The sequence below is a fragment of the Eptesicus fuscus genome, chromosome 10 (genome assembly GCF_027574615.1).
Source record: "Eptesicus fuscus isolate TK198812 chromosome 10, DD_ASM_mEF_20220401, whole genome shotgun sequence".
NCBI lineage: Eukaryota > Metazoa > Chordata > Mammalia > Chiroptera > Vespertilionidae > Eptesicus > Eptesicus fuscus.
In genome coordinates, this window is record NC_072482.1 from 38,920,276 (window position 1) to 38,945,686 (window position 25,411).

A 25,411-nucleotide genomic window follows, 5' to 3' on the forward strand; every position below is an offset into this window, starting at 1 on the left:
CTTTTATTGGAGAACAGTATCTAAAAACCAAGATCTCTGAACTCAGTGAGCTTGTTGCCATTGGAGTTGCCTCTAAGCTTTCAGTGGCTAAAGCTAAGAAATGTATTTATTTAAATCACAAATTGATATAATACTTCCAATTCAAATTTAATATTACATGGTTTTCCTTAACTTTTTTTATTTTATATTTGTACTTCTTTTTTCTGACATAGAAAATCTCAGTTCCTAGTATCAATAACATATTTACTTACTTGCCATAGTCATATATATATGATAGATTTAAAATTGAAATATCATATGATTCCTTGGTGAATTTTAGATGTTGGGGATGATTTCTTTTTTGTTCTTAGAATATATTTGATTAAAGATGAACAGTAAGAGTACTGTATTCCAAAGTCACTTGAAAGAATTCTTTTGTATGTATGTCATCCATATGATATATAGTTGGAGTAATTTGTCAGTTTGATTTCAAATTTGATTTGCTTTTATTTTTCTTTGCGATTAAATTTTATTTTTGAATTAGAGGCTTGGTGCATGAATTTGTGCACGGGTGGGGTCCCTCGGCCTGGCCAGCGATCTGGGCTGATTGGGTGGGGGGGGGAGGGGAGCGGGCCTAAGCTGGCAGTTGGACATCCCACTCACAGTCCAGGACCTCTTGCTCCTTACCGCCGCCGCTGCACTCGCCAGCCCTGAGCCCGGCTTCTGGCTGAGCGGTGTTCCCCTTGTGGGAGCACACTGACCACCAGGGGGCAGCGCCTGTGTTGAGCACCTGCCCCCTGGTGGTCAGTGGGCGTCATAGCGACTGGTCATTCCGCTGTTTGGTTGATTTGCATATTAGGCTTTTATTATATAGGATATCCCTGAGAATCATAAAAGTAAGTATGTATCATTCTCATTCTTTTTTGTTACTGCATAGTTTATTTAGCAGTGCTATATTGTTGTTATTTAGTTCAAAACAAGCAGTTTTGTTTGTAGACTCTTACTGGTGGCCCTTTTTGCCTTTGTTTATACCCTTCTGGTCCTCTCAGGCATTTGAGGTTTTGACCTCTGCTAAGGGCTGTCCCACAGGGTGGGGGCAGGAATGCGAGGCACAGTTGATTTCCACAGGACTCATCACATCCACCCACTTGCCTGTGATGGAGATAAAGGTAAACAGGAACCGAACTGCTGCTGTTTTCCCTCAGATCCAGCCCCAGGTACCCTGGGCTTGTTCCTGTTTAGACAGAGAGCTGGGAATGACAGCTGAGGGCAGGGTGTGGCTTTCACACAGTTTAGTTTCAACTTCTGCATCTATTCCCTTTCCCTTGTCCAGAGGCACAAATGGGAGTGATTTCCTTCTTGTGCTCATTTAAAGGCATTTTTATAAAAAGGGAACACGGGATTTTACTAACATTCAGAAGTCATTCCATTTTGTTGAAGAAAGATTTTATTGCACACTGAAGCTGAGCTTCCATTCTCAAAAATAAGTGTTTCAGATTTCTCAGAACAGCTTTAAATATAGTGCACATGAGTTCTCTTTATGCTGACCCCCCCTCCCCCAGCTCCTTTTCAAAGCTCATAACACACACGTTGTCTGGTTTTCTTTTTCTGCTACATACCATTCATCAATTTCACATGAGCCAGGTGCTGCCTTTTTTGAGATGATAAACAAATGTTCTTTCCTGCTGGTAATTCTCTAGCAAGACTATTTGTTCAAAGCTCGTTTCTTAGGTTATTTGTCCTATTTCTGCCCTACTCTTTTTCAAAAAGGTGAATAAACCAATTTGGTTAAAGGGGTTTTTGCCTTTCCCTTACATGATTTTCTTCTGACCTTTGTGAGAGTGGTATGGCAAAAAAAATAAACTAATGCAATGAGGAGTGCTTGTCATCTAATGCACACATGCTAGGTGCGTGCCTGTCAGCTGGCTTGTGAATTGCGTATGCTTTAGCACATGCAGAATAAATTAAACCAGCGCTGAATATATCACCCATTAGTCCTTGAGGATAACTGTCTCCAGGAACCTGGAGAGTCCTGTGTGAGGGTCAGCATCCTTTTTAGCCTTGAAGTCAGGAGCAGGGTGAAACAGTGAGAATTTCCTGGCCTGAAAGGAAAGGGCGGGGGTCACCAGACAGAAAAGAAACATGTATGGGAAAGGAGATGGAAGGGGAAAGTGGGGAAGAGGGAGAGAAGAGAATGAGAGCAAGGGAGAGAAGGGGGGGGGGGGGGGGTGTTGCAGAGAAAGAATCAAAAGGGTGATCTAAAATGTATCACAGACAGCCCGGCCGACGTTGTTCAGTGGTTGAGTGTCAACCTATGAACCAGGAAGTCACAATTCAATTCCCAGTCAGGGCACATGCCTGGGTTGTGGGCTCAATCCTTAGTGTGGGGCAAGCAGGAGGCAGCCAATCAATGATTCTCTCTCATCACTGATGATTCTCTCTCATCATTAATGATTCTCTCTCTCCCTTTCCCTTCCTCTTTGAAATCAATAAAAATACATTTAAAAAATATATCTCAGAGACATAGGTCTGGTAGAAAGAACTATTCTCTGAGGGCTGGAAGCATGTTTTCCAGTTCTATAATTTCTGCACAGGGTGCTATTCAGGGAATCTGAGGAATCTGGTTGTAAATCATGCTCTCTGGGAAATACAGTGCCTCTTATTATTAGCAACTAATATTTATGCGTGCTTAACATGTACCACTAGTTTATTTAAGCATTTGGCATAATTATGTGATTTAATCCTCACCCAAGCCTAGGAATTAGGTTTCATTATTATCTCCATTTTACTGATGTGGAAACTGAGGCACAGGTGCTAAAAAACTTACCCAAGGTCACACTAAGCAAATAACTAGCATCGCTGCTCTCACTTACTGCCCCCGCTGCCTTCCTCGCTAACAGAACCCCAGTAGTTAGAGCTGCCAATATGCCCACACTCCACTCTATTCCTAGGGGATGAGTGATAACAGACTTAAACCCATCTTGGCTCTTGCATTCTCCTTCCTAATATACATTTTCCAGCCTCCTTTGCTTGGCATGTGACCCAGCTCTGACCAAGGAGGTTTAAGGAGAAGTCTGCTAGGGGGCTCCTGGGAAAGGTTTTCCTCTATGATAATAGGAAAACATATTTTCTGCTTGCCCTCCTCTTTCTGCCTACTTGGATGGTAGTGTGAAGATGCCACCCTTGCGCTGTGGCGGCCACCTTGCAGCCATGAAGCAACTGGCCCCAGGAAGAACGCCGTCATGCTAAAGACGGCAAAATGGAAAGTGGAGCGTGCCCTGGGCTTTGAGGACTGCTGTAATCGCCTGGATTCACCTCCCTGCACTCTTCTTGTGAAATAATCCAATGTCACCATTACTGCTAGAAACGTGTCAGGTGTAGCCAAACTTGTAACTGCGTTGGTATCAACTGGTATGGGAACAGGAGTGGATGTTGGACCGACTGCCTTGGTTTTAAGCTGACAGGCTGCTGTTCAGAGCTGCAGAATTGTCCCCTCCCAGCACCGGCACCCTCAACCTTGACGCCAGTGTACAGTTGTTACTCTTAACTGAGGAACAAAGACAAAATGTAGCAAATTACAGGAAAACAGACACTGGTGAGATTTTACACCTAAAATCCTACTTTATACCTAAAACAGAAAAAGTAATGATACATATTGCAAGTAAATCATACTTTAGATCATACCACAAAGACTCCTCTCAAGGGACCCATGTTCCATGCCTCTCTGCATTGTTCTCACACAACCACGCACTCACGGAGCTTTGTACTTCCACCCAGGACTTCAGTTTGTGTCTGAAATAGTCTCACCCCACCTCTACCACACAGTCTCTGTTTAATTAATCTTCATATTCCCCACATCTAATAGAATGCCTAGTGCCTAACACATTCGATAAATGCTTTCAGTAAGGAATTAAAATAGCATCAGACCCTTCTATTGAACAGCTTTCAAAGTCACAGGTTTCTTAGGAATTACAAGGACATTTTAATAATTTTCTGGTCTTGAGATATTATTTCTTAATAATTACTAATGTTTTAAATAAATGCAAATTGCTGAAGAGAGGAAGTTTGCTAAGTTACTGATAGAGAGCAGGTGTTCAACAAATAAAATGAACTAAGTGGATTGGGCTTTTAAAAACTACATGTGCTGGGGCAAATGTAAACTGTGCTTAAGGTAAAAATAAGGCATTTCACTACACTGTTCCTGGGGCAAGAAGAATTTAATGAACTTTTAAAACATGTCTGGTTTACAACCAGGGAGCAATTAATACTGGATGGATTATAATTCCACTATTAAGTACTTTAATTTATCATAAACTTAGTGATATCTTGACCAGTTCATGGCTTCTGAGTACAATAAGTTGCATTTATAAAGAAGTCTTGCTCCCTGGCATCAGTACTAAGAGGAATTTCACTTAGTAAAAAAATGCTTCCCTTCTCAAAAGATTCTGTTTAAACCCAAAGGCTCTACTTGCAGTGGAGGCCCAGGTGCTGTAGAGCGATACCCGCAACTGAAGCTGCCTGAATGAACTAGCAGAGAGCTGAGGAAAAGAACCAGGAATCCAATCTGAAAGTGCTTTACAGTTTTTCTCATCCTTTTCTATTAATTTCACTTTTAGGAAAGAGTTGAGGAATTTAAAGGTAAAAACCTTTACAAAATCATTATTTTAAAAAGTTATGGTTCAAGGTATTAAAAAGTACTTAAACGCAAATGTTTGTAATTTCCATTCAGTAGGCCCTTCAAAATTATAGGGAAAAAATATAATGAAAATAATTGCTACAACAATAACATTTTATGTTTGTTTAAACTGACTTCCATTTTCTCTAATTGTAGTTATATATAAACATTTTCTTATATTTCCTTTGTTGTAATTACTCTAAATGGCCTTTATACCTAGCATAATGAGAAATTATAATGAGAAGACTCATAGCAATGTATTCATAAGAAATCAAAATGTTTCAGAATTCAACCATAACCTAATGTAAAAGTTTGTTTATTATAATATGGTAATCGTTTATAAAGTAGTGACCCAATAACCAAAATATTGTAGAGTATTATTAGTTCCTCTAACTTACATTGCCTAGAGCTATTTAAGCAATATAAACTTGGAACCCTTATTTTGTTATGGTGATGTCATCTCCTGACCTATGATGTAGTCTAGTTGGGGATATATATAGATATATAGATATAGATATAGATATCCCATCTAATAAAGAGGGAATATGCTAATTGACCATCACTCTGTCACAAAGATGGCTGCACCCACAGCTGAGGCCAAGTTCCCATAAGGAGCCTTAACGAGCAATCAGCAGGGACCTGAGGCTATGCCCTCCCCCCGCCCCTGTGGGGCTTGACAGGGGACCTCAGGCCACGCCCCCCGCCCCAGCACTGGGCCAGGGGACCTGAGGCTGCACCCCCCTGCCTGGCTGGGCTTGACAGGGGGACCTCAGGCCATGCCCCCCACCCAGTGGGGCTTGACAGGGGACCTCAAGGTGCACCCCCAGTGCTGGGTCGGGGGAACTCAGGCTGCACCCCCCGTCCAGCGGGGCTTGACGGTGGACCTGAGGCTGCGCCCCCTGCTGGTGGGGCTTGATGGGGTCCTCAGGCCATGCCCCCGACCCAGCAGGGCTTGACAGAGGACCTCAAGGCATGCCCCCCCCTGCTCTGGTCTGGGCTGGGGGACCTCAGGTCACGGCCCCTGTCCTGGCACCGGGCCAGGGGACCAGAGGCTATGCCCTCTGCCCAGTGGGGCTTGACAAGGGTGGGACTGGCTGGGTCTGGATCTAGCCCTATTGGCAGGGGGGAGCGGGGCGGCCAGGTCTGGGTCTCATGAGATTTTGAAGCGCATGTGGGTGGGAGAGGACTTGACTCTGGGTCCTGTGGTGCACCCCAGACTCTGACAGGAGGAAGGTTTTCATATACATTTTATTAATTTTCTTTCATCTCTGACACTTCTATTATAGAGCAAGGGCAAATAGCAATATTAAATTATTTCCTCTAATTAATCCCCTTTTAATGTGCATGAATTTCGTGCACCGGGCACACGCACACACACACACACACACACACACACTGAATGGCCAGATTATTATGATCTCTGAACGCATAATAATCTGGCCACTCAGTGTATATCCTATATAATAAAAGTCTAATATGCAAATTGTCCCCTCAACCCGGTGTTCGACCAGCAGGCAGGCTGGCTAACCACCCATGTCCCTTCCCCCTGGCCAGGGGTGGCCAGACCCCACCCATGCACAAATTCATGCACTGGGCCTCTAACTGGTGGTTAGCTGGCCTGCCTGCTGGTCGAACTCCTGGTTGAGGGGACAATTTGCATATTAGACTTTTATTATATAGGATATACACTGAGTGGCCAGATTATTATACGTTCAGAGATCATAATAATCTGGCCACTCAGTGTGTGTGTGTGTGTGTGTGTGTGTGTGTGTCCTACCTAATAAAAGAGTAATATGCAAATTAACCATCACTCTGCTACACCCACCAGCCACGCCCACCAGCCACGCCCACCAACCCATCAGTGTGAGTATGCAAATTAACCCCAACCAAGATGGCTGCTGCCACAGAGAGCAGGAGGGAGGCTTGGGTTTCCCCAGCAATAGAGGAAGCCAAGCTTTCCACACACCTTGGCGGGCCCAGGCCTCCACTCAAGAATACAAAGTTTCAATTATAGAAGATAAATCCCAAGAAAAATGGCGGCAGCCACAGAGCAGGAGAGAGCAAGCTAGGTTTGCCCCTGGCAACCGAGGAAGCCAAGCTTTCCACCTGCTCTGGCTGGCCCAGGCCTCAGCTTAAGGCTACAAAGTTTCAATTATAGAAGGTAAACAAATCCAAACAGAAATGGTGGCAGCCACTGAGCGAGCAGAAGGCTTGGCTTTGCTCCAGGCTACAAAGTTTCAATTGTAGAAGATAAATATATCCTAGATACCAGGGCCTCCGCTTGGGTCACTGGGGGGCATGGCCGGCCTGCAAACCACCACAGGCCACTCACCCAGGCTGCCCCACGCCCCAAGGGAACCCCCACCCTGATCCGGGACACCCTTCAGAGCAAACCAGCTGGCCCCCACCCATGCACCAGGCCTCTATCCTATCTAATAAGAGTAATATGCATATTGACCATCACTCCAACACACAAGATCAAGATAGCTGTCCCCATGTGGTCAAAGATCCTGCCCCCATGTGGACACAAGATGGCCAGCAGGGGAGGGCATTTGGGAGGGGCCAGGCCTGCAAGGGAGGGCAGTTGGGGGCAATCAAGCCTGCAGGGGAGGGCAGTTAGGGGTGACCAGGTCGGCAGAGGAGAGAAGTTGGGGGCAAATGTTGGAGAGTGGGAATTTTTGAGCATGCTTCCAGAGAGGCCGTGGACTATGCCCCAGATAGAGTTGTCAGTGCTGACACCAGGCCAGGCCTTGAGATATGGTCTCATGGCCCCTTCCAGCACGGAGGCCTTATGTCATAGAACACTGTCAGCTTTCTGAAGAACAGGATGACCCTGTGAATAACATGGTCGTCATTGGCATGATCCTGACGTTGCTTGGGAAAAACTGTTTTGTCTTGGGTTACTTGTTCTGCAAAAACCGGATGTGGTTAATGTGCTTAAAAGCGGTCCTACACAAAGGGTCGCTGCTGCTCTCTGGTCTCCCTGCGTGGAGAATGGCAGAGCAGTCGCTGGGTCGCCTGGCCACCCGGCTAATAAAGGCTCCCTAAATTTTAATTTGGTCTGGGCTCCAGTGGTCATTCACTCGCATCCGATCCACAACAGCAAACAGGCTGGCAGGGGAGCAGTTAGACATCATTCAGGCTGGCAGGGCAGTGGTTAGGGGGTGATCAGGCTGGCAGGCAAAAGTGGTTAGGTGCAATCAGGAAGGCAGGCAGGTGAGCAGTTGGGAGCCAGCAGTCCTGGATTTTGAGAGGGATCCCAGAATGGAGAGGGTGCAGGCTGGGCTGAGGGACACCCCGCCCCCCTGTGCACGAATTTCGTGCACAGGGCCTCTAGTACATATATATATGGAATGGAATTGAATCTGATTGGTAATTCTGTTCTGTCAGAGCTGCCCTGTTCTTTTTTTTTTTTAATATATTTTATTGATTTTGTACAGAGAGGAAGAGAGAGGGATAGAGAGTTAGAAACATCGATGAGAGAGAAACATCGATCAGCTGCCTCTTGCACACCCCCTACTGGGGATGTGTCCGCAACCAAGGTACATGCCCTTGACCAGAATCGAACCTGGGACCCCCGAGTCCGCAGGCCGACGCTCTATCCACTGAGCCAAACCGGTTTCGGCAAAGAGCTGCCCTGTTCTTAACAGCAGCTTATATATTTGATTAGGAAAGTCCTACAAGATTAACAAAAAAGCAAAACAATAAAATCTAGACTTTTCCTTCAAGCACTTAACATATGCTTGTTCAATTTTCATCTTCCCAATTAGCCATAATCTCCATGAGGGTAGGGACTGTGTTTGATTTACTGCTGGATCCCCAGCATCTTGCATAGCATCTGGCACACCGTGAATGAATATAACTGCAAGAAATGAACAGCACACAAGGTTTTCAGTTTATCCTGTGGTTACCAGCAAATCTCAAAGCCTCCTTGTTACGAGTTCTAAGATGGTGGCTTGTGCCATTCTCTCTTCTCATACCTTCTATCTAGTGGGAATAAGGCATTGGGGAAATAAGAGTGTTTTCTCCTGTCTGAGAGGATGGGGAACCCTACTGGTTGGGGTGAATGTGAACTGATTCAAGACTTAAGTGTGAATTTCGGTTTCATGCCTAACTCCTTGCTTTACAATTTGCCTCCAGGTCTTTCACAAAATGTTAAAAGTTCCATCCAATGCAGGAATTACTTAGTATGGTTCCAGTTAATTAATATTTTATTTGATTAAGAATAAACAGAAGGGGGCTGAAGCAGCAACATAAAAGCAGTGGATGAATTCTCTTAGGAAATTCAAGCTACATTATTTGACTTTATTGCTGCTTCATTTCACTACTGCTCCTTTTATCTTAAAAATGGCCTCCAAACTTCATAACATCAAAGAGTTTTTGTTAAGTATTTTAACTGCCCATGACACTGTACAAAGAGGTTTATACAACCCGATCCTTGTTGTTTAGAATGTTAAAATCACAGACATGAAACAGAAATGTTTATAGGATTTACTATATGTTTATGCAAATGAAGGCCACCCCTGTTTTACTTTGCATGATTAATAATAGTTCATGCTTACTGAGTCCTAACTGAGTCCCAGGCACTGTGTGAGAAGGCATTTTATATGCATCTTCTCCATTAAGCCCTCCAACAATGAGGAAGGTGAATTATCGGCAAGTGAAGTAAACTGCCTAAAGAAGGTCATACAGCTGTGACATTAATACAAGTCCAGCTAGGAATCCTCCTTCCTTAACGACTCTGACCTACCCCTGCCCTTTGGCTTCTAACCTCCTCTCCCACAAATCTGTCACCCACTAACAGCCAAATGTGCCGAGTCAGCTTTTGGAGGATCTACTGCCTGGAGCAAGGCAGGGGTTGTGACAGGCATGGTGTGGTGGCTGAAGTTCCTTAAATCCTTGGGGAACCAGATAGTATTGGATTAAGTGCTGTTAAGAACAGGGCAGCTCTGACAGAACAGAATTACCAATCAGATTCAATTCCATTCCATAAATAAAATCGGGACAGCTGATACTCCAGAGTGCTTGAAAGAGCTCTTTATTTAATCTGTAGCTAAACCTTAATGAGCAATGTTAATGTTCCCTGATCACCCTTCAAACTTCTGTCCTTGCTTGTCCTCTCACATTACCCCTCAACATCTAATTAGAAAAGGCTCTATCATTGCATCTACAGCCTCATTAGCTACTAGTCCTCCAGCCACTCCAATCTGGCTTCTGCCTCCACCCCTCTGCTGGGAGTGCTCTTGCAATGATAATAAGCAATCCTATATAATAAAAGGCTAATATGCAAATAGACCAAACAGCAGACCAACTGAACAACCAAACAACCGGTTGCTATGACGTGCGCTGACCACCAGGGAGCATGCATGGAACATGGCGGGCATTGGCTGCGGCGGGAAGGTGGAGCAGGTGAGTGGGGGCGCCAGGCCAAGGCGGGGCACTGGGGCATCGGGGTGAGCCTCTGGTGGTTACTGAAAATTCTTTGCTCCCATATGCCACGTTCCCGCCTGGCGCTCGCACCTGTTGCCAGCACCGGCCCTGCTTGCCCCTCAGTGCTTCTCCACCTACCCCTGCTCCTGAGGGGTGATTGGGGCCAGCAGCCACCTCTCACACCCACTGCTGGCGATGGCCCTGCTCGCACCTGCAGCTGTTGCCGGAGCCGCCGCTTGCATCCACTGTTGGTGCCCAGCGCCAGTCCTGATCGCTCAGCGCTTTCAGCAAGTGTGAGTGGTGGCTGCCGGCCCCGATAGCCCCTGAGGGCTTCTCCACCTCCCTCTGCTCCTGAGGGATGACTGGGGCAGCAGCTGCCACTCGCACCCGCTACTGGCGCTGGCCCCAATCACCGGCAGACAGGGGACCGGGGCCCATGGTGGGAGGGGCCAGGCAGGGGCATGGAGGATGGGCTGAGACGTGCCCCTGTGCCCACCGTAGCCTCATGGCCCACAGTTCCTTTCAAGGTGCACAAATTCATGCAGTGGGCCCCTAGTCTATATAATAAAAGCCTAAGCGACCATTATGGTGGAATGACCAGAACAACTGGTTGCTATGATATGCACTGACCACCAGGGGGCAGACGCTCAATGCAGGAGCTGCTCCCTGGTGGTCAGGGTGGTCAGTGAGCTCCCACAGGGGGTGTGCCGTTCAGCCAGAAGCCGACGAGCGCAGTGGCAGTGGCGGGAGCCTCTCCTGCCTCCATGGCAGCGCTAAGGAGCAGTGAGCTGAGTGGTAAGGAGCAGCGAGCAGGTGGGCGGTAAGGAGCGAGGGGTCCCAGACTGCGAGAGGGCACAGGCTGGGCTGAGGGACCCTCCCCTCCCCCAGTGCAAGAATTTTGTGCACCGGTCCTCTAGTCATTATAATAACACCTAGTACTTCTTGTGGATTTACTGGGCGCCAAACTGGGCTCAGTGCTTTGTTTACAGTGCAGAGAGAACCTGGAGAACCATAGGGCTGTCCAGGACTTGCAGATGGTTTTGGCTTAATTAGCTGTTTTTAAAAAATTAAGTCTATATTGAAAAATAAAAATATTTCAGACAAATATCCAAATTTTTGTGATGTGCTGTCCTGTTTGCTATCCCCACAGTTGAATACCTCACCTCTCTAATTCATGTCTCTTGCCCGGCCCCTATAGGAATATGATTTACTACCCACGTTTTACGTAGATATTCTGGTCAGGAGTGGATAGTGGCCTGCTTAAACTAGCTCAAGATTAAACACTGGGGTTATTACACAGCAACCCAAGGGCAGGAATTGTGGCAGACCTGGATTCATGGAAACTGAGGTTGGAAATAAGACAGCCACCAGCCTCCTGGTTAGTGTCTCTGCTTTTCACCCCTAGTGGCTCCATTCTCCCCTTGTCACAGACCAATTTGCTCTTCTTCATTTCAGTTCCCTCCTTGTCTCATACTTGCTCAATGCTTCTCATCCCTACCCTCAGGCCCCTCACAATATCTCTCCTTATATTCCTTCGGCTAATAGCCTCAGTCTTTCAAACTGTAAATTCCTGAAAGAGGGCAAGTATGTATTTTCAAGCTTGGTCATCTATGTCATAAACTACTTTCAAGCTGTAGTAGGTCACACTGGAGGACGTACACGGATGCGTGCAAACATCTGCAACCAGGTGACCTGGGAGTCTTCACAAGGGCTGTGGGTTGATAGATACTATAAGGCCTAACTTAGAGAATATCCTAAGCATAATTAATCCTCATAACAATCTTGAGCGATAGTCATTATTTTTATTCATTTTATAGAATGAAAACTGAGGCTTAGATAGGTGACAAAATTTGCCCAAGGTAGTCAATGGAAAAGCTGGAATGTGACCTCAGGCTGCCTAAGTAACAAACTCAAAGCCACCATTTTCATTATCATCTTTCTTAACTTCCAGGCTGAGTAACATTTTTGCTATTCTCTACTTCCTGACTCTTGATTTTGTACTTTTCCGATTGCTCCTCCACTCGTTTAAATTCCTTGTTCTCCCAATTCTTAAATGCAGGAGTTTTCCAAGGGAATGCATAAATAACCGGAACAAATCTTCATGGCTCCTTCTTGTCTCTTTCCGTACTTTCTTCTTAGGCAAATTCATGGGCTGTTACAGATTTGGATACAGTCAGACACCACCATTTCTTAACCTGGGGTTCTTTAACACACACAAAGTCCCCATCCCACAAGGAACTTGTGGACAGAATTTAGGGAGTTAATAAACTTAAATAAGACAAAAATAACATCTTAATATTTTCACTAAACTCTAACTGAAATTTACCAATCCTTCAATTATGAATGTAGGCAACAAACCACTGTAATAGCAGCAAATATCTGTGACTTTGTTACCAATAAAAATCACAGTTATTTTAAGATTTTTATGGTGGTTATTTGATCCACTACTAAATCGTGATACTTAAATATTTATACTTAATAAATAGATATGTATATTACCATATCAAAAATTGTTCAATAGTTTGATAACTATTTTGCAATACAAGTAGTTTCCTTTGTAATCTTGTCTCTTTTATTTTCTGTATTTATTTTTATTGATAGATTGATTTTTTTTGGAGAGAGAGTGAAATATCAATTTGTTGTTCCACTTATTTATGCATTCCTTGGTTGCTTCTTGTATGTGCCCTGACCAGGGATGGAACCCACAACCTTGGCGGACCCAGACGATGCTCTAACAAACTGAGTTACCCTGCCAGAGCTATTGTCCATATTTAGAAACTATTTTTATTTTTATTTTTTGAGAAAGGGACCACAGACTTTACCAGACTGCTAAAGGTTGAGAACCCCTGCTTTAAAACACTTTTCTCACTAGCTAACCTTATTATGATGATTATTTCACAATATATATGTATATCAAATCATCATGCTGCACACCTCAAATTGATACAATGTTGTATATCCATTATATCTCAATAAAGCTAAGGGGAAAAGCCACTCTAGCTGGATGGTCTATCATGACTTGTAAAGGAGATTAAGTCTTAGGCAATGAAGGAGCAACTTCCCTAAAACCTAATGACCTACTCAATTTTCTGTATTCTGTCTTTAAGTTTCAGCTGCCTGCTTTATCTGCAGCCTCTACTTGTCAGATGGGCATCTAATCCTCTCTGTACTATGATACCCTGGTGTTAATCTTGGACCTCTAGCTTGTATCCCAGATTGCTTTCTCCTCTTGGTCACTATTCCACTTTACTGAGTCTCAACTCCATACTGGCCTTTGAGGTTTCCTGGACTGGTAACACTCTGTCCTGCACACAAGTTCTAGTCAACCCAGGGTGGAGAAAACATAGCCAATTATTACCAGAGCAATTCTTAAAGGATAGCTCTGATCATATTTTTCTCTTTGTCAAAATGCTTACAAATTAAGTACAGACTTCTCAGTTAGGGCAATTTTGGTTGCAGAAACCAAAAGTTGAAGTGGCTTAAGTACCAGTAAGATGAGGAATTCATGATATAGATACAGGGATATTACACAGGCCTCCATGGCAGGGATAAAGAAATAGGTTGAACCATAAACAGAGAGCGGCAAACTTTTTTGGTAAAGGGCTAGATAGTAAATGTTTCAGGCTTTTCAGGCCATATAGTGTCTATCATTCTGCCACAGACAATACGAAAAAGAATGTGTTCCAATAAAACTTTATTTACAAAACAGACAACCAGCTGGATCTGACACACAGGCTTTAGGACCCCTGGACTAAAGGATTGTCAGGACACTCTGAAACTCATCTCTGCCATGCACCACATGTCTGCTTTGCTGTCCTCTTCCTACTGACTACCTTCTGTAGCTTTTCTGGTTCTAGGTTGGAACATAGCTTCTGAAAGCTCTGATCTTCCATGCTACACATTCAAGGTCAAATTCTCTTTCTGTGTCTGTCTTAATTCCAAATCCTTAGGGTAGGAATGTTGCCTGGCCTTGCTTGGGTTAGGTGCTCACTCCTAGACCAATCTATAGTGGCTAAGGGTCTGGGTCTTGCTGTATGGACAGGGTTTTGGGGCACCATCATTATTATAAACTCTTGGATCAGAATGGAGAAACAGATTCTAGAAAAGGGCAAGGTACTAGGCAGACAACCCAGGCTAGTCCCTTGCTGTATTTATTCAAACCTTTTTTTTTCAGCCCTATTCTCTATAAGTCCCCTCACTTCCTTTTCTGAAGCAAAATTGACTCTTTGCAATTCTCACATACTCTGCAAATTCTCACCCTGCATTCTCCCCTGCCAGCAGAAATTCTACTCATCTTTAATCTATATATAAAATATGTACGATATTTTATATATCTATATCTATATCTATATCTATATCTATATCTATATCTATATCTATATCTATATCTATATCTATATCTATATATATATATATTTATTGATTTCAGAGACGATGGAAGAGGGAGAGAGAGAAACATCAATGATGAGAGAATCACTGATTGGCTGCCTACTGCCTACTCCCCACTGGGGATGGGGCCCACAACTTGGGCATGTGCCCTAACCAGGAATCAAACCATGACCTCCTGGTTCATAGGTTGATGCTCACTGAGCCACACCAGCCAGGCAATTCTACTCACTCTTAAAGTCTCTTCTAAAGTTTCCCTCTCTTTCTTTTATATCCATACAACACTCCATTGGTATGGCATTTCTTGTTCTGTCGCTATTTCTGTACCTTTTTCTTTTGCAGACAATAGGTGCTCTGCTGACTGAGAAAATGACTTTTACATCTTTTCATCCATTCTTGTACCTTTCAAAGAATAGACTCTGAGTTCCTATTGTTGAGTTTAACCATATCTTCAGAGCTATATAACTTTAAACTGAAGAAAATGCTGACTGTTATAAAGTTGCATTTATACAGGAAATTAGTATCTACCTTTAAGATACATTCCCAATGTTGAATGTTTTAAATTTTTATAAACATTTATTTCCACATTTATGGTAGCCAAATTAAAGTATATTTGAACAGAGCTAGTAATTACAGCAAAACTTATATTTAAAATTGTTTAATACTAAGAAGAAATAAAGTCCCATTAAGATTGTATCTATTTATTATACTAAATTAAAAAGGAATCGTACAGAAATGATATAAGATAAGTAATAGGAAAGGTTATAAACTTAAAATGTTCAAAATCGCTCTAAAAAAACAATGGCCCAAACCGATTAGTATTTGTGTAAGAAATTTTCCAAGAGACCTCATTTTCTTTGTTTCTAGAATTATTAATTAACATCGTTCCCAGAACTCTGCCAGGCTCCCTTGTGAAAGGAAGAAAGTAAGCACAGTACTGCAGGGGAAACTGGTTCCTTTCCACTAAACCGAGAGAGGCTTGCGCTTTTGTTAACCAGGAGCACTTGCTAACGAACTATTCCTAAACCATTCGCAACTACATAAAGGCTTTTTATTTAAGGGCATCCTCCAGGGAGCCTGCGCTGGAATGTGCAGGTCTGGAAAAGGCACAGATTTGGCTCAACTGTAAATATTAGGTGAACAGAGGCAAAGCCATTGTGTAGGGTAGGGGGTGGGGCGGGTGGGGTCCAGATTCCCAATGTTGATAGAAGGATTCTAATTTCGCTTGGTATTTATTTTTTTCTACTACAATTACAGTTTTGCTAAGAAAAATAAAATATCGGTTGTGCTCGCCTCTGGGTTTCTCATTTTCAGTGTCTGCATAAAAAGAAAACCTCCCATTTATCCAAAGGAATCATCTTTCCGCAATCTCCAGAGTCACTGGGAAAACAGAGGCGCGCCCACCCCGCGTCCCCCCCCCCCCCCAGCACACACACACACACACACACACACACACACACACACACACACACACACACACACACACCGCCGCTGCCTCCGGACAGCCCGGCCCACCCCACCCCACCCCACCCCGACCGGCGTAGGTCCCTGGGGCTTGCCCCACGCACATGAACCTGGGTGGGTTTGCTCCAAACCAGTAAACCACATACACAGAACCTAAGCTTGGACTTTGAGCCAAGCCCTTTTGCCTAGTTTTATTTTTCCTCGTGTCCCTGGCATCCTCGCCACCCCTTGTCATAGTCTTTTCCCAGCCACGGGCTCTCTTCCAGCCACCGACCGGCACGCCTAAGGGATTGACGCGCAAAAAGGAGGCCACCTGAAGGAACCCAGCCCACCAGTCAGCCAGGGAAAGACCGAAACTACAACTCCCATCATGCCCCGCACCGGCCTCCCTCTCTCCCCTCCTCCCGCTCCCAGCCCGGGCAGGAGGCGGAGAGGCGCTGAGCTTTTTTATCTGCAGACCAGGAGGGAGGGATCCAGATCCCTGCGGTCTTACCCGAAGGAAGCCTTCTGACCGGTGGTAGCCGCGGTTCTCCGCAGAGTTTTGCCTCCGCGTCCGCACCAGCCCAGAGTCCCAGGGGGCAGGCGGTGCGTCCCGGCGCGGCGAGAGGATGGTCATCCGTGTCTTCATCGCCTCCTCCTCTGGCTTCGTGGCGGTGAGCGCGGCGGGGACCCGGAGCGGGCCGGGGTCCGGTTAGCCGGGGTCGGGGCACCGGGTGCGCGTCCTGCGGGAGGAACGCGGCGCTTGCCTTTGCGGGTCTCGGCGCGCAGCACGTCCGGACGCGCCAGGCGCCCCCCCCCCCCGCCAGGTGATCCACTCGCACTTGGACAATGAAAAGGGCGGGAGCAAAGGTAGGGTGGGGGACCCCGGGGTCCTACCTCCTTTGGTGCCAGTTACTCCCGATTTGGGACTTTCAGCCTGGTTAAGTTTTGTACGGGAGCTTTCTGGGCTGTTTAGTTTGCTAACCTAGCTCATGAATGAAACAAGTTGAAGAGGGAATTGCTCTCTACCCACCCTTCCCTACCAAGTACTGTACATTTCTTTAGTTTTATACCTGCGCAGAGAGAATGGTAAACCAGGTTTTTCCTGTTGTGCCAGGGATTTTTGTATTGTAAGTATTTTTACAGCTTTATGTAAATGTGTGTTTGGATTCTTCCCCCTGTAAATGCCGACGTCAGTTTCACCTTGGGGATGTATAAGTGGTGGTCTCTTTAGTTACTGTAAGCTATTTTGTTTGGTCGATATTCTTGAATAAGGAAAAAATTTTTTAGGAAGAGAAGTTAAATAGCCAGATGTCAGATTTTAAGGAAAATTCAGTAGTATACTTGATAGCCCCCTGAGTAAGACATGTGGCGATATGTTTTACATGATTAAGACTTGGTTTTCTTAGCTAAGATTAAACTACAGGTTTAAGAGGCTTTTTGGTGAGATATGTAATACATCTATAAATACATGAAAAAGTGTAGTATTGATTGCTTAAACTTTGATCTGGCCAGTTGACTTCCCAGCAACTCAGCTCAACTGTCCCAAAATTTGTTTCTGAAACAGGTGGGATGGAGGACGGAATAGAATATTGTTTGCAAATCCTTATAAGCAACTGAGGCTTTTTATTAAGAGGAAATCAACACTGTAGTATAAAAAGAACTCCCTTTTGCTGTAGGAACAATAGATGGGAAATGCCAACTTATCTTTATATGCAGGCATGCTCTGGTCCCCAGACTCCTGATAGGTTTGGGGTTTCTAATTATTTGTGGCTGCTTAGTCATACTTGCCTTTTTATAGACTTCTCCACTGAAGCTACACTTCATGTGTTTGGAAACCCATACTGGTTTGTGGATAGATTTTTTTTTCAAATGCACTCCTTCGTAAGAACGCAACAAAGCCTTTGGTTTCGCCACCAACTTGCATGCTTCGATAATTGTTCCAATACCATTTTTTTTTTTATTGCACCAGGGATGCTTTTAGTATTAAGAGGTCTAGGCTATATCGAACAAGTCAAAGGCAAAACTTGAGGCAATTACTTGGCTTATCCTGTCAGTAGACAGTTTGCCAAGATAGTTCTGGAACCCCATATCAATTCCATTAACAAATAATTATTTCCTGCCTGCTATGTGCCTTTTTAATTTTTAAATTTAATGTTCTGTGCTTTGCTCATGACGCTAGACTTGAGAGACCCAAGTGTTTTATTTTTGTTTTTAAATTCTCACTCGAAGACATGCTTATTGATTTTAGAGAGAGGGGATGGGGGGCAGGAGGGAGAGAGAAACATGGATGGGTTGCCTCCCATACAATCACAACCTAGGTATGTGCTCTGATCTGGAATCGAACCCGCAACCTTTTTGGTGTACGGGACAGTGGTCCAACCAACTCAGCTAAACTGGCCACAGCAAGAGACCTACGTTTTAATGCCGTCTCTGACTAGTAGTATAAGCTTGGATAAGGCGTTCCATCTCTGCCTGAGTTGGCCTTCTGTAGAATGAAGAATTGTGTGATGGATAGCTCAGAATTACACTCTAGCTTTAAAATGCTTTGACTTCACAGTTGGGTAAATGTGGATAAACCCTAGTAACAGCTTCTTTTACTTTAGCAATATACATATTAGCCTCAAAGTGAATTTATTTTTCCTTTGGTGTTGTGCTGTGATGTCTCAGGTCCTCTCACCACCCACCTGGTAGTATGTGTCTTGACACGGTTTGATTTGAACTGGAAGACATGCTCTGTTATCACATATGTACAGCCCATAAACATTAATTACCCACTTGATGGACCCCATCTTTTCAAGTCCCAGTTAATCCTCAGTCATCAAGTCTCTCCAATTGTAATATCTCCTATATCAATACACAATTTTTCTGTAATTATATGATATTGATGCTTTTGGCAATGATAACTTTATGTACAAGAATGATGATGTCCAAGAGATAATGGAGTTGTTTAAGTCAACTTAAGCAACTTTATGCAGGAAATATATTAGTAAGAATTTCTAATTTAAAAGTATTGAAATCAGTTAGTTGGGCTGGGGAGGCGAGTGGGGCTTGTAGCATTGAGCTATATTAAGCTTTGAAGGGATCGCTGCAGTGTTTTCCCTCCAGCAGTGGTGTGTTCACCCATGGCGCTGTTTTATTTGATGACCATTGGTGAGCAGCAAGTGCATGGAAGAACAGATAATTTGATTCCCAAGTCAGTTTGAATTTAGCTGAAGTTTATTAAACCTCGAGGGAAGAATGTGACCAGAATTAGACTTAGCTAAGTAAGTCCCAGGAATTTCTAAAAAGATGCTCTGCCCCAATCAACAGTAGATTCAAACTTTCTATTTAGAGTAAATGCTCATCTTATTCTGATTTCCCTGAACTCTCTGGCTTTCAACACTTAACAGTGGTAGTTGGAATAATTAATGCAAAAGAGTGATATAGCCCTTTTAACCCTCCCCAGCTCCTGGTAAGATCTGCTTTTACTAGGAATTAAAAATGATGACACATTATTATGGTATGGATACCTGAAAAACCAGATTTCTTGTGTAGCTGATAAGGTTGCTGTCATTCATATTGTAGTGAAGGACATTTTATTTCAGTCTTAGGAAAATACTCTATTTTCCTAGGCTTATCCTGGTTGTATACTTAAAAGGGGAGGTCTTAGTAACTTCATGCAGGAAATACATTAATATGAATTTCTAATGTAAAAGCATTGAAATCGGTTAATTATTTCTTTCATTAATTCATTAATTCATTTCATTCATTCAGTAAGTATTTTCTAAGTGTTTGCTGCTTTGGTCTTGTGGGGAACTAGAGGAGAATAGAGGGTGTGGTCTCTGTCCTCTAGGAATTCGTGTGGGGCCCAGGTGGGGAGATAAGATAGGAAAGGTAAAACTGTCCATAGTAAAGTACAGCCCAAGGACACATGCCTCTTTCAGGAACATTCTTACCAGAGATAGAAATAATATAGGCAGCAGAGGGATGCATTGCAGGATGTCAGATAAGGAGGAAATGTGCCAGAAATCATGAAATATGCATGTGGGAGCCTTAGGCAGATGGCAGGGAGAGGGATTGAGTTAGATTTGGAGCCTGGGAGACAGCGCATTAGCCCACCTTGTTCAGACTGGAAGGGGAGGTGCTTGGGGTGAGAGACAGCGGTCAGCAGAGGTCCCCTAGGGCCCCTTTTGAGGAGAACAATAGACTCTTAAGTTTTTGAAAGAAGCCCATAATAGCACACAAACTCCATAGACTCAGTGTCTCAGAGATGTCTTCAGTATCTGCAGCTTGCATGCTCTCTGGAGCCTTTGGTCACCAGGGAATGAGGTACTCTCTGACAGGGAGAGACCCCTGGTATGTGATTTCAGAAAAACACCCCTGCCCCCCTTGCACTGACTAACATTTCTCAAAAAAGAAATAAAGTCTTGTAATCCTCGGTAAAGTTCATGGGCTCGCCCTGGTCAGTGTGGCTCAATTGAGTGAGCATCCTGTCCCCCGTACCAAAAGATTGTAGGTTTGATTCCCTATCAGGGTCATGGCACATGCCTGAGTTTCGGGTTCATTCCCGGTAGGGGGCATACAGAAGGCAGCCTCTTATTTTGATGTTTCTCTTCCTCTCCCTCTCCCTTTCTCTCTAAGGAAAAATTAAAAAAAAAAGGGGGAGGGGGTTGGTTCATGGGCTCAGTTAGAGTTGGAAGAAAACATAAAGAGATTTTTAGTGAAGTCCACCCACCTAATTTCACAAGGATGGACATTGGGGCATAGAGATGTAGTGGCTTGCCCTGAGGTCATTTTTGCCAGTTAATGCAGAGCTGAACGGTAAATGGAAGCCAGGTCTCCTGACTCCTGAATATATTCATACGTATGTCCATTCAGCGGTGCATTCATGCATGCATGGATTGAGTCTTGCATTCATCGACCACTGAAAACCTACTAAATACCAGGCTCTGTGCTAGGCGCTAGGTGTGTATGTGATGGTCAGGAGAACAGGTTTAAACTGTGCCCTGGTGGCACAAATCGATGCTGACTTGGGATGCAAACCATTTCATCAAGGAGAAAGAGGGATTCACTGCCTTGGGGGATGTTCCCATGGGCAGGGTGAAATGAGCTAGACTACAGTGTGTCCCTGGATGTTGGAGAGGATGCTTCACTGAGAGCAAACGTTACAGAGAAATTGAAAGCAATGTCAGAGAACATGGAGCTTTTGCCCAGGGCTGCATCTATGTTTTCAAGGAGAGGTGAGAGTGGTGGGAGAACACATAGAAACTATACTCACAGTTGTCTTGCTCGTTGCAACTGTGGAAGGCATACCCAACTGCTTCGCATGACTTGTAACTATTTTAAACATCAGTGATCAGTAAAGCATCTCCACAGAAGATATTCAGTGAAGGCTCCTTCTTGTGAGGAAGCCATTGAAAGGAGTTCCAAGGCAGTGAAAGCCAGGATGTGACTGTGTAGCACAGATTGGGCATGGATTCCTAAGTGATTCTAATGCCAGAAGGAGTTCCTAAGGGTAAGCCTGGGCTCATTCGCATCTTGAACTCATTGATCTTCAGAGTCATACGGCAAGGTAGTGATTTATTCCCATTATACAGCTGAAGAATCTGAAAATTAACTGACCTGATAAGATCGTACACAGTAGAAGGTGGGACCCTGAGTCGAACTCTGGTGGGCAGGTGGCTCCAAAGCTTCTAGAGCAGAAGTTCTCTGCTGTGGACACTGTGGTGCCCAGGGCGAATGATAGTACCAGGGATACTCGATATCCCGCAGTATGACGGACAGTCCCCCATAAGAACTGCCCCATACAAAATGTCAGTGGTACCCGAGGAGAAACAGTGCCGAAGGGCATTGGCAGGGGAAGGTGTGGAGTCAAGTTCAAGACGAGGTGGGCACAAACACGAAATGATCAGAAGCAGACATACGTTGAGACTCAAGGAAAAGGATGGGATTGTAAGAGAAGGTCAGGCTGGGGAAGCATGTGTATTAGTTTCTTAGGGCTACGTTAGTTTCCTGTGGTAAGTTAACAAAATAGATGGGGGGCTTAAACAACAGAAACCTGTCTCACAGTTCTGGAAGCTAGAGGTCAAGGTCACAGTGTCCGCAGGGTTGCCTCTTCCTGAGAGCTGTACGCGAGACTCTTGTTCCTATCTTTTGATGGTTTGCTGGCCATCTTTGGGTTTCCTCAGCATGTAGATATATCACCATGCTATCTGCTTTCATGTTCACATGGGGTACTTGTGTGCCTGCCTGTCTCTGTCCAAATTCCCCTTTTTACTATAGGGACACAGTCATATAAGTAGAGCCCACTCTAATGACCTCATCTTAACTTGGTATCTGCAAAGACCCCGTTTCCAATAAAGCCACATTCATCATGGCTAGGACCTCAACATTGTTTGGGGACACAATCAGACCCATAACAGCATGTAATATGAGGGTTGAAATAGACGAATTGGTGGAATTTCCCCCCTTTAATTGGAAAGGTTTTTGAGCAGATTTCTTGAATCTTAAAGGCAGCGAGCGGTTGGATATATAATTATATGGCATTGTGGTCAATGTATAAGGTCTGTTGCTGGGAAGGGATATTTCTCAATATTCCAAGTGAACACCTCACCTCAGTCATTCTAGTTCATTTTAATATTCCCCCAATTTGATATTTTTCATTCCATAATATTTCAAACTTGTAAATATAAATGTAATCAAGGTCATGGACTCCTTTATGAAATTAGGGGCTTTTTACCCATTTGTTTTAGGATACTTGCAATGAACATTTCTATTTGAGGAAATGAAATTTTGGCAAATATTTATAATATGAAGTATAAGGTGGTTTCCACATTTCAGAAATGTAAGACCACTTGAGTCTTGTGGGGTTTTTTTTTCAAAAATTTTTAATCAAAAATAGAAAAGGAAAACAACTATAGCCAGTTAACTGCCACAGTATTTTTAATTTAATTATAAAAGGTCTGCCACTTGCATCTATAGATGTACAAATGGTGTACAAGTGGGCAGTGGGAGGGGGGGCGGGGGGGGCGCGAACCTCAACAGTGCAGTAGAAAGCAGTGTAAGATACTAACTCCAAAAAATATTTCTTTAGATTTTTTCATGTTTAATTTGTAAAAAATTCAGAAATAAATTGTGTGGTTGTTTTTTTTTTCCCCCCAGCAAAGTTAGAATTGTGTGATGGATTAGAAAAAGTCTAGTCTTAGTGAATATTCAGTTTTAAAAATAAAAAATAGCATGATATACTGTTCATTATATATAAAAGTTTAAAATACTTTATTTTGGAATGCAAGTTTTAAAAATAGAATAAAAAATTATTAGTTAAGCTGTTAAATGCCCATTTATTAAATAGTTACTCTCTGAACTCTAAACTCAAAGACCCTTTCAGATTTCAGCAATTTTTCATCAGGAATCGCTCTAATCTGTGTGATTGTAGATGTAGAGTTAATAGAAGTTAAGTTGTTCTGAATTACATACCATTCCTGTATTCATTATTTTTCTGAATAATTTTTGTTATACTACTTATCCATTATGCAAAAAAGGACCTTAGCTTTCCAAATTAGAAATTTAGTGCATATTTTTCTGTGAAATGGCAAGTGCTTATTAATATTTGAGGGAAATTTTTCACTTCTGATTATGTACAATTATCTTTTGGGGTCCTCTTTATAGATGTGGCTTAGAAACATGTCCTTGAACCTTGCTGTTGAGTGGTTTTTTAGCCCAGTAGTGATAAGTATGTACTATTGCCTAGTTTTGGGGGGTGGTTGGGGTGGCTGGGAGAAGTGGGGTTGGGAAGAAGAGTAGGAGATTGGTAGCCTATACCAGCCACATACACCTTGCCAGTCTAATTTAAGGCAGTGCAGTTTCCCTTCTGTCTTCTTCTTGGGCTTATCTGCGTTTATCTGCTAATTACTGGCTAATTACTCCGGAACTGGACTGTGGTAATTTAAAGTTAGTGTTGTTATTTCTTTTATGTTTGATTGTTTCTTCCCTAAACTCTAGAAAAGAAATCAACCTAGGAAAGGCACTTAATTAGATGTTTCCCTTTTGGACTCATGACAGCTTTGCTGTAAGATCGAAAGCTGAACTAGATGCTGGCCGACTGGGTCCCCCTCTACCTACAAACCCAGGTACTTAGGCTGGGGCAGCCCTTGGCAAACTCCAGAACAATATGGTCGGTCCCCTGGATCTGCCCCTCGGTTGCCGTTGGCAGCTTATTTATTCCCGAGGGGACCTGAGTCCTTTGGGCTGGCTCAATATCTGGCAGAACCCCAAAGGGGGTTTCCTGGAACTGACCCCAGGAAGTGGAAAAGTAGGGTGTTTGCACATCGGGGAGTGTCTCCCTTGCTGTGGGACCTCTGTGGGCTCTCTGCCAACATTGCTTCAGAGCTCCAGAAGCCGGAAATGGAACGCTGGCTGGGACTGAGGGCAGAGGGTTCTAAGTATTTCAGGATGCGTTTTCCATTTCATACCGGTAATGGCCCAGGTCAGGAAATGGCTTTTTGACATCTTCAGTCTAGTGGCTTTGGGAGTGGAGGGTTGAGTGTAAGAGAGACCCAATTAGGTGACTTGCTTGACAAGTCAGTTGAGATATTTCATAAATGCAAATAGAAGTAAAGTAAGCAGGTATTGATGTACACCAATCCACTATTATAATCAAAAGAAAGCAAAGCAAAAACCCCAAAGTAACAACAAACACTAAGTAACTCAATTACTTTTGAGTAATTGGTTTTCCTTCTGTGAGTTGCATAAGGAGTGGGAGTGTAGTGTTCTTCATTCATGACATTCCTGTGTGGATTGAAGTTGACTGGTTTTCTGCTTTGGTAATTATAGTCACTGGGACAGTTCCTTTGAATGGGAATGGGCCATTTCTCTAAGCCTGGATCCCCCATTGATAAGAGTTTTGGGTTGCACTGTCTTTTTATTTTTTTTCTTTTAATCCTCATCTGAGGATATTTTTTCCATTGCTTTTTAGAGAGAGTGGAAGGGAGAGGGAAGGGGGGAGAGAAAAACATCGATGTGTGAGTGACACATCAATTGGTTGCCTCTTGCATGAGCCCTAACCAGGGTGGGGATCTAACCTGCAACCTAAGTACATGCCCTAGACCAGAACCGAACCTGTGACCCTTCCTTGTAGAGTCCGACATTCGAACTGCTAAGCCACATTGGCCAGGGCTGCACTGTCCTTGTATAATAAACTACTTCCTAGCCACAGTAGGTGTTTGGATTGAATATCTGCTGTTATTTAATCTGGAGTCAGTTTATATTCAACCCAAGTGCCTACTTCTGCCCCATCTATGGACGTTTTATCATTGGAGGGCAGGGTTCCCTCATGGGTAAGGCAGGGACTGAACTCACATCTTAGCTCTGCCATTGATGAGGGACACGGCATTAGGCAAGTAATCTCAGCCTCTTCATTTCTAAAAGTGGGATAGGTGTGGTACCTTCTGTGTAGGATAGCCATGAGCTTTGAATGAATGAAGTATTCCACATAAGGTATTTAGCATAGTGCTAAAG

General features: G+C 43.8%; 1 protein-coding gene across 1 annotated transcript in view; it reads left to right on the forward strand.

The window, feature by feature from the left end:
- The first annotated feature begins 16,345 nt into the window (after positions 1-16,345).
- Positions 16,346-25,411, forward strand: part of SH3BGRL2 (SH3 domain binding glutamate rich protein like 2) — a 54,873-nt gene continuing 45,807 nt past the window's right edge. The window contains exon 1 of the mRNA XM_008143196.3: positions 16,346-16,587. Within this exon, the coding sequence (XP_008141418.1) occupies positions 16,543-16,587 (45 nt within the window). The 5' untranslated portion in view covers positions 16,346-16,542. The remainder of the gene's footprint in view (positions 16,588-25,411) is intronic.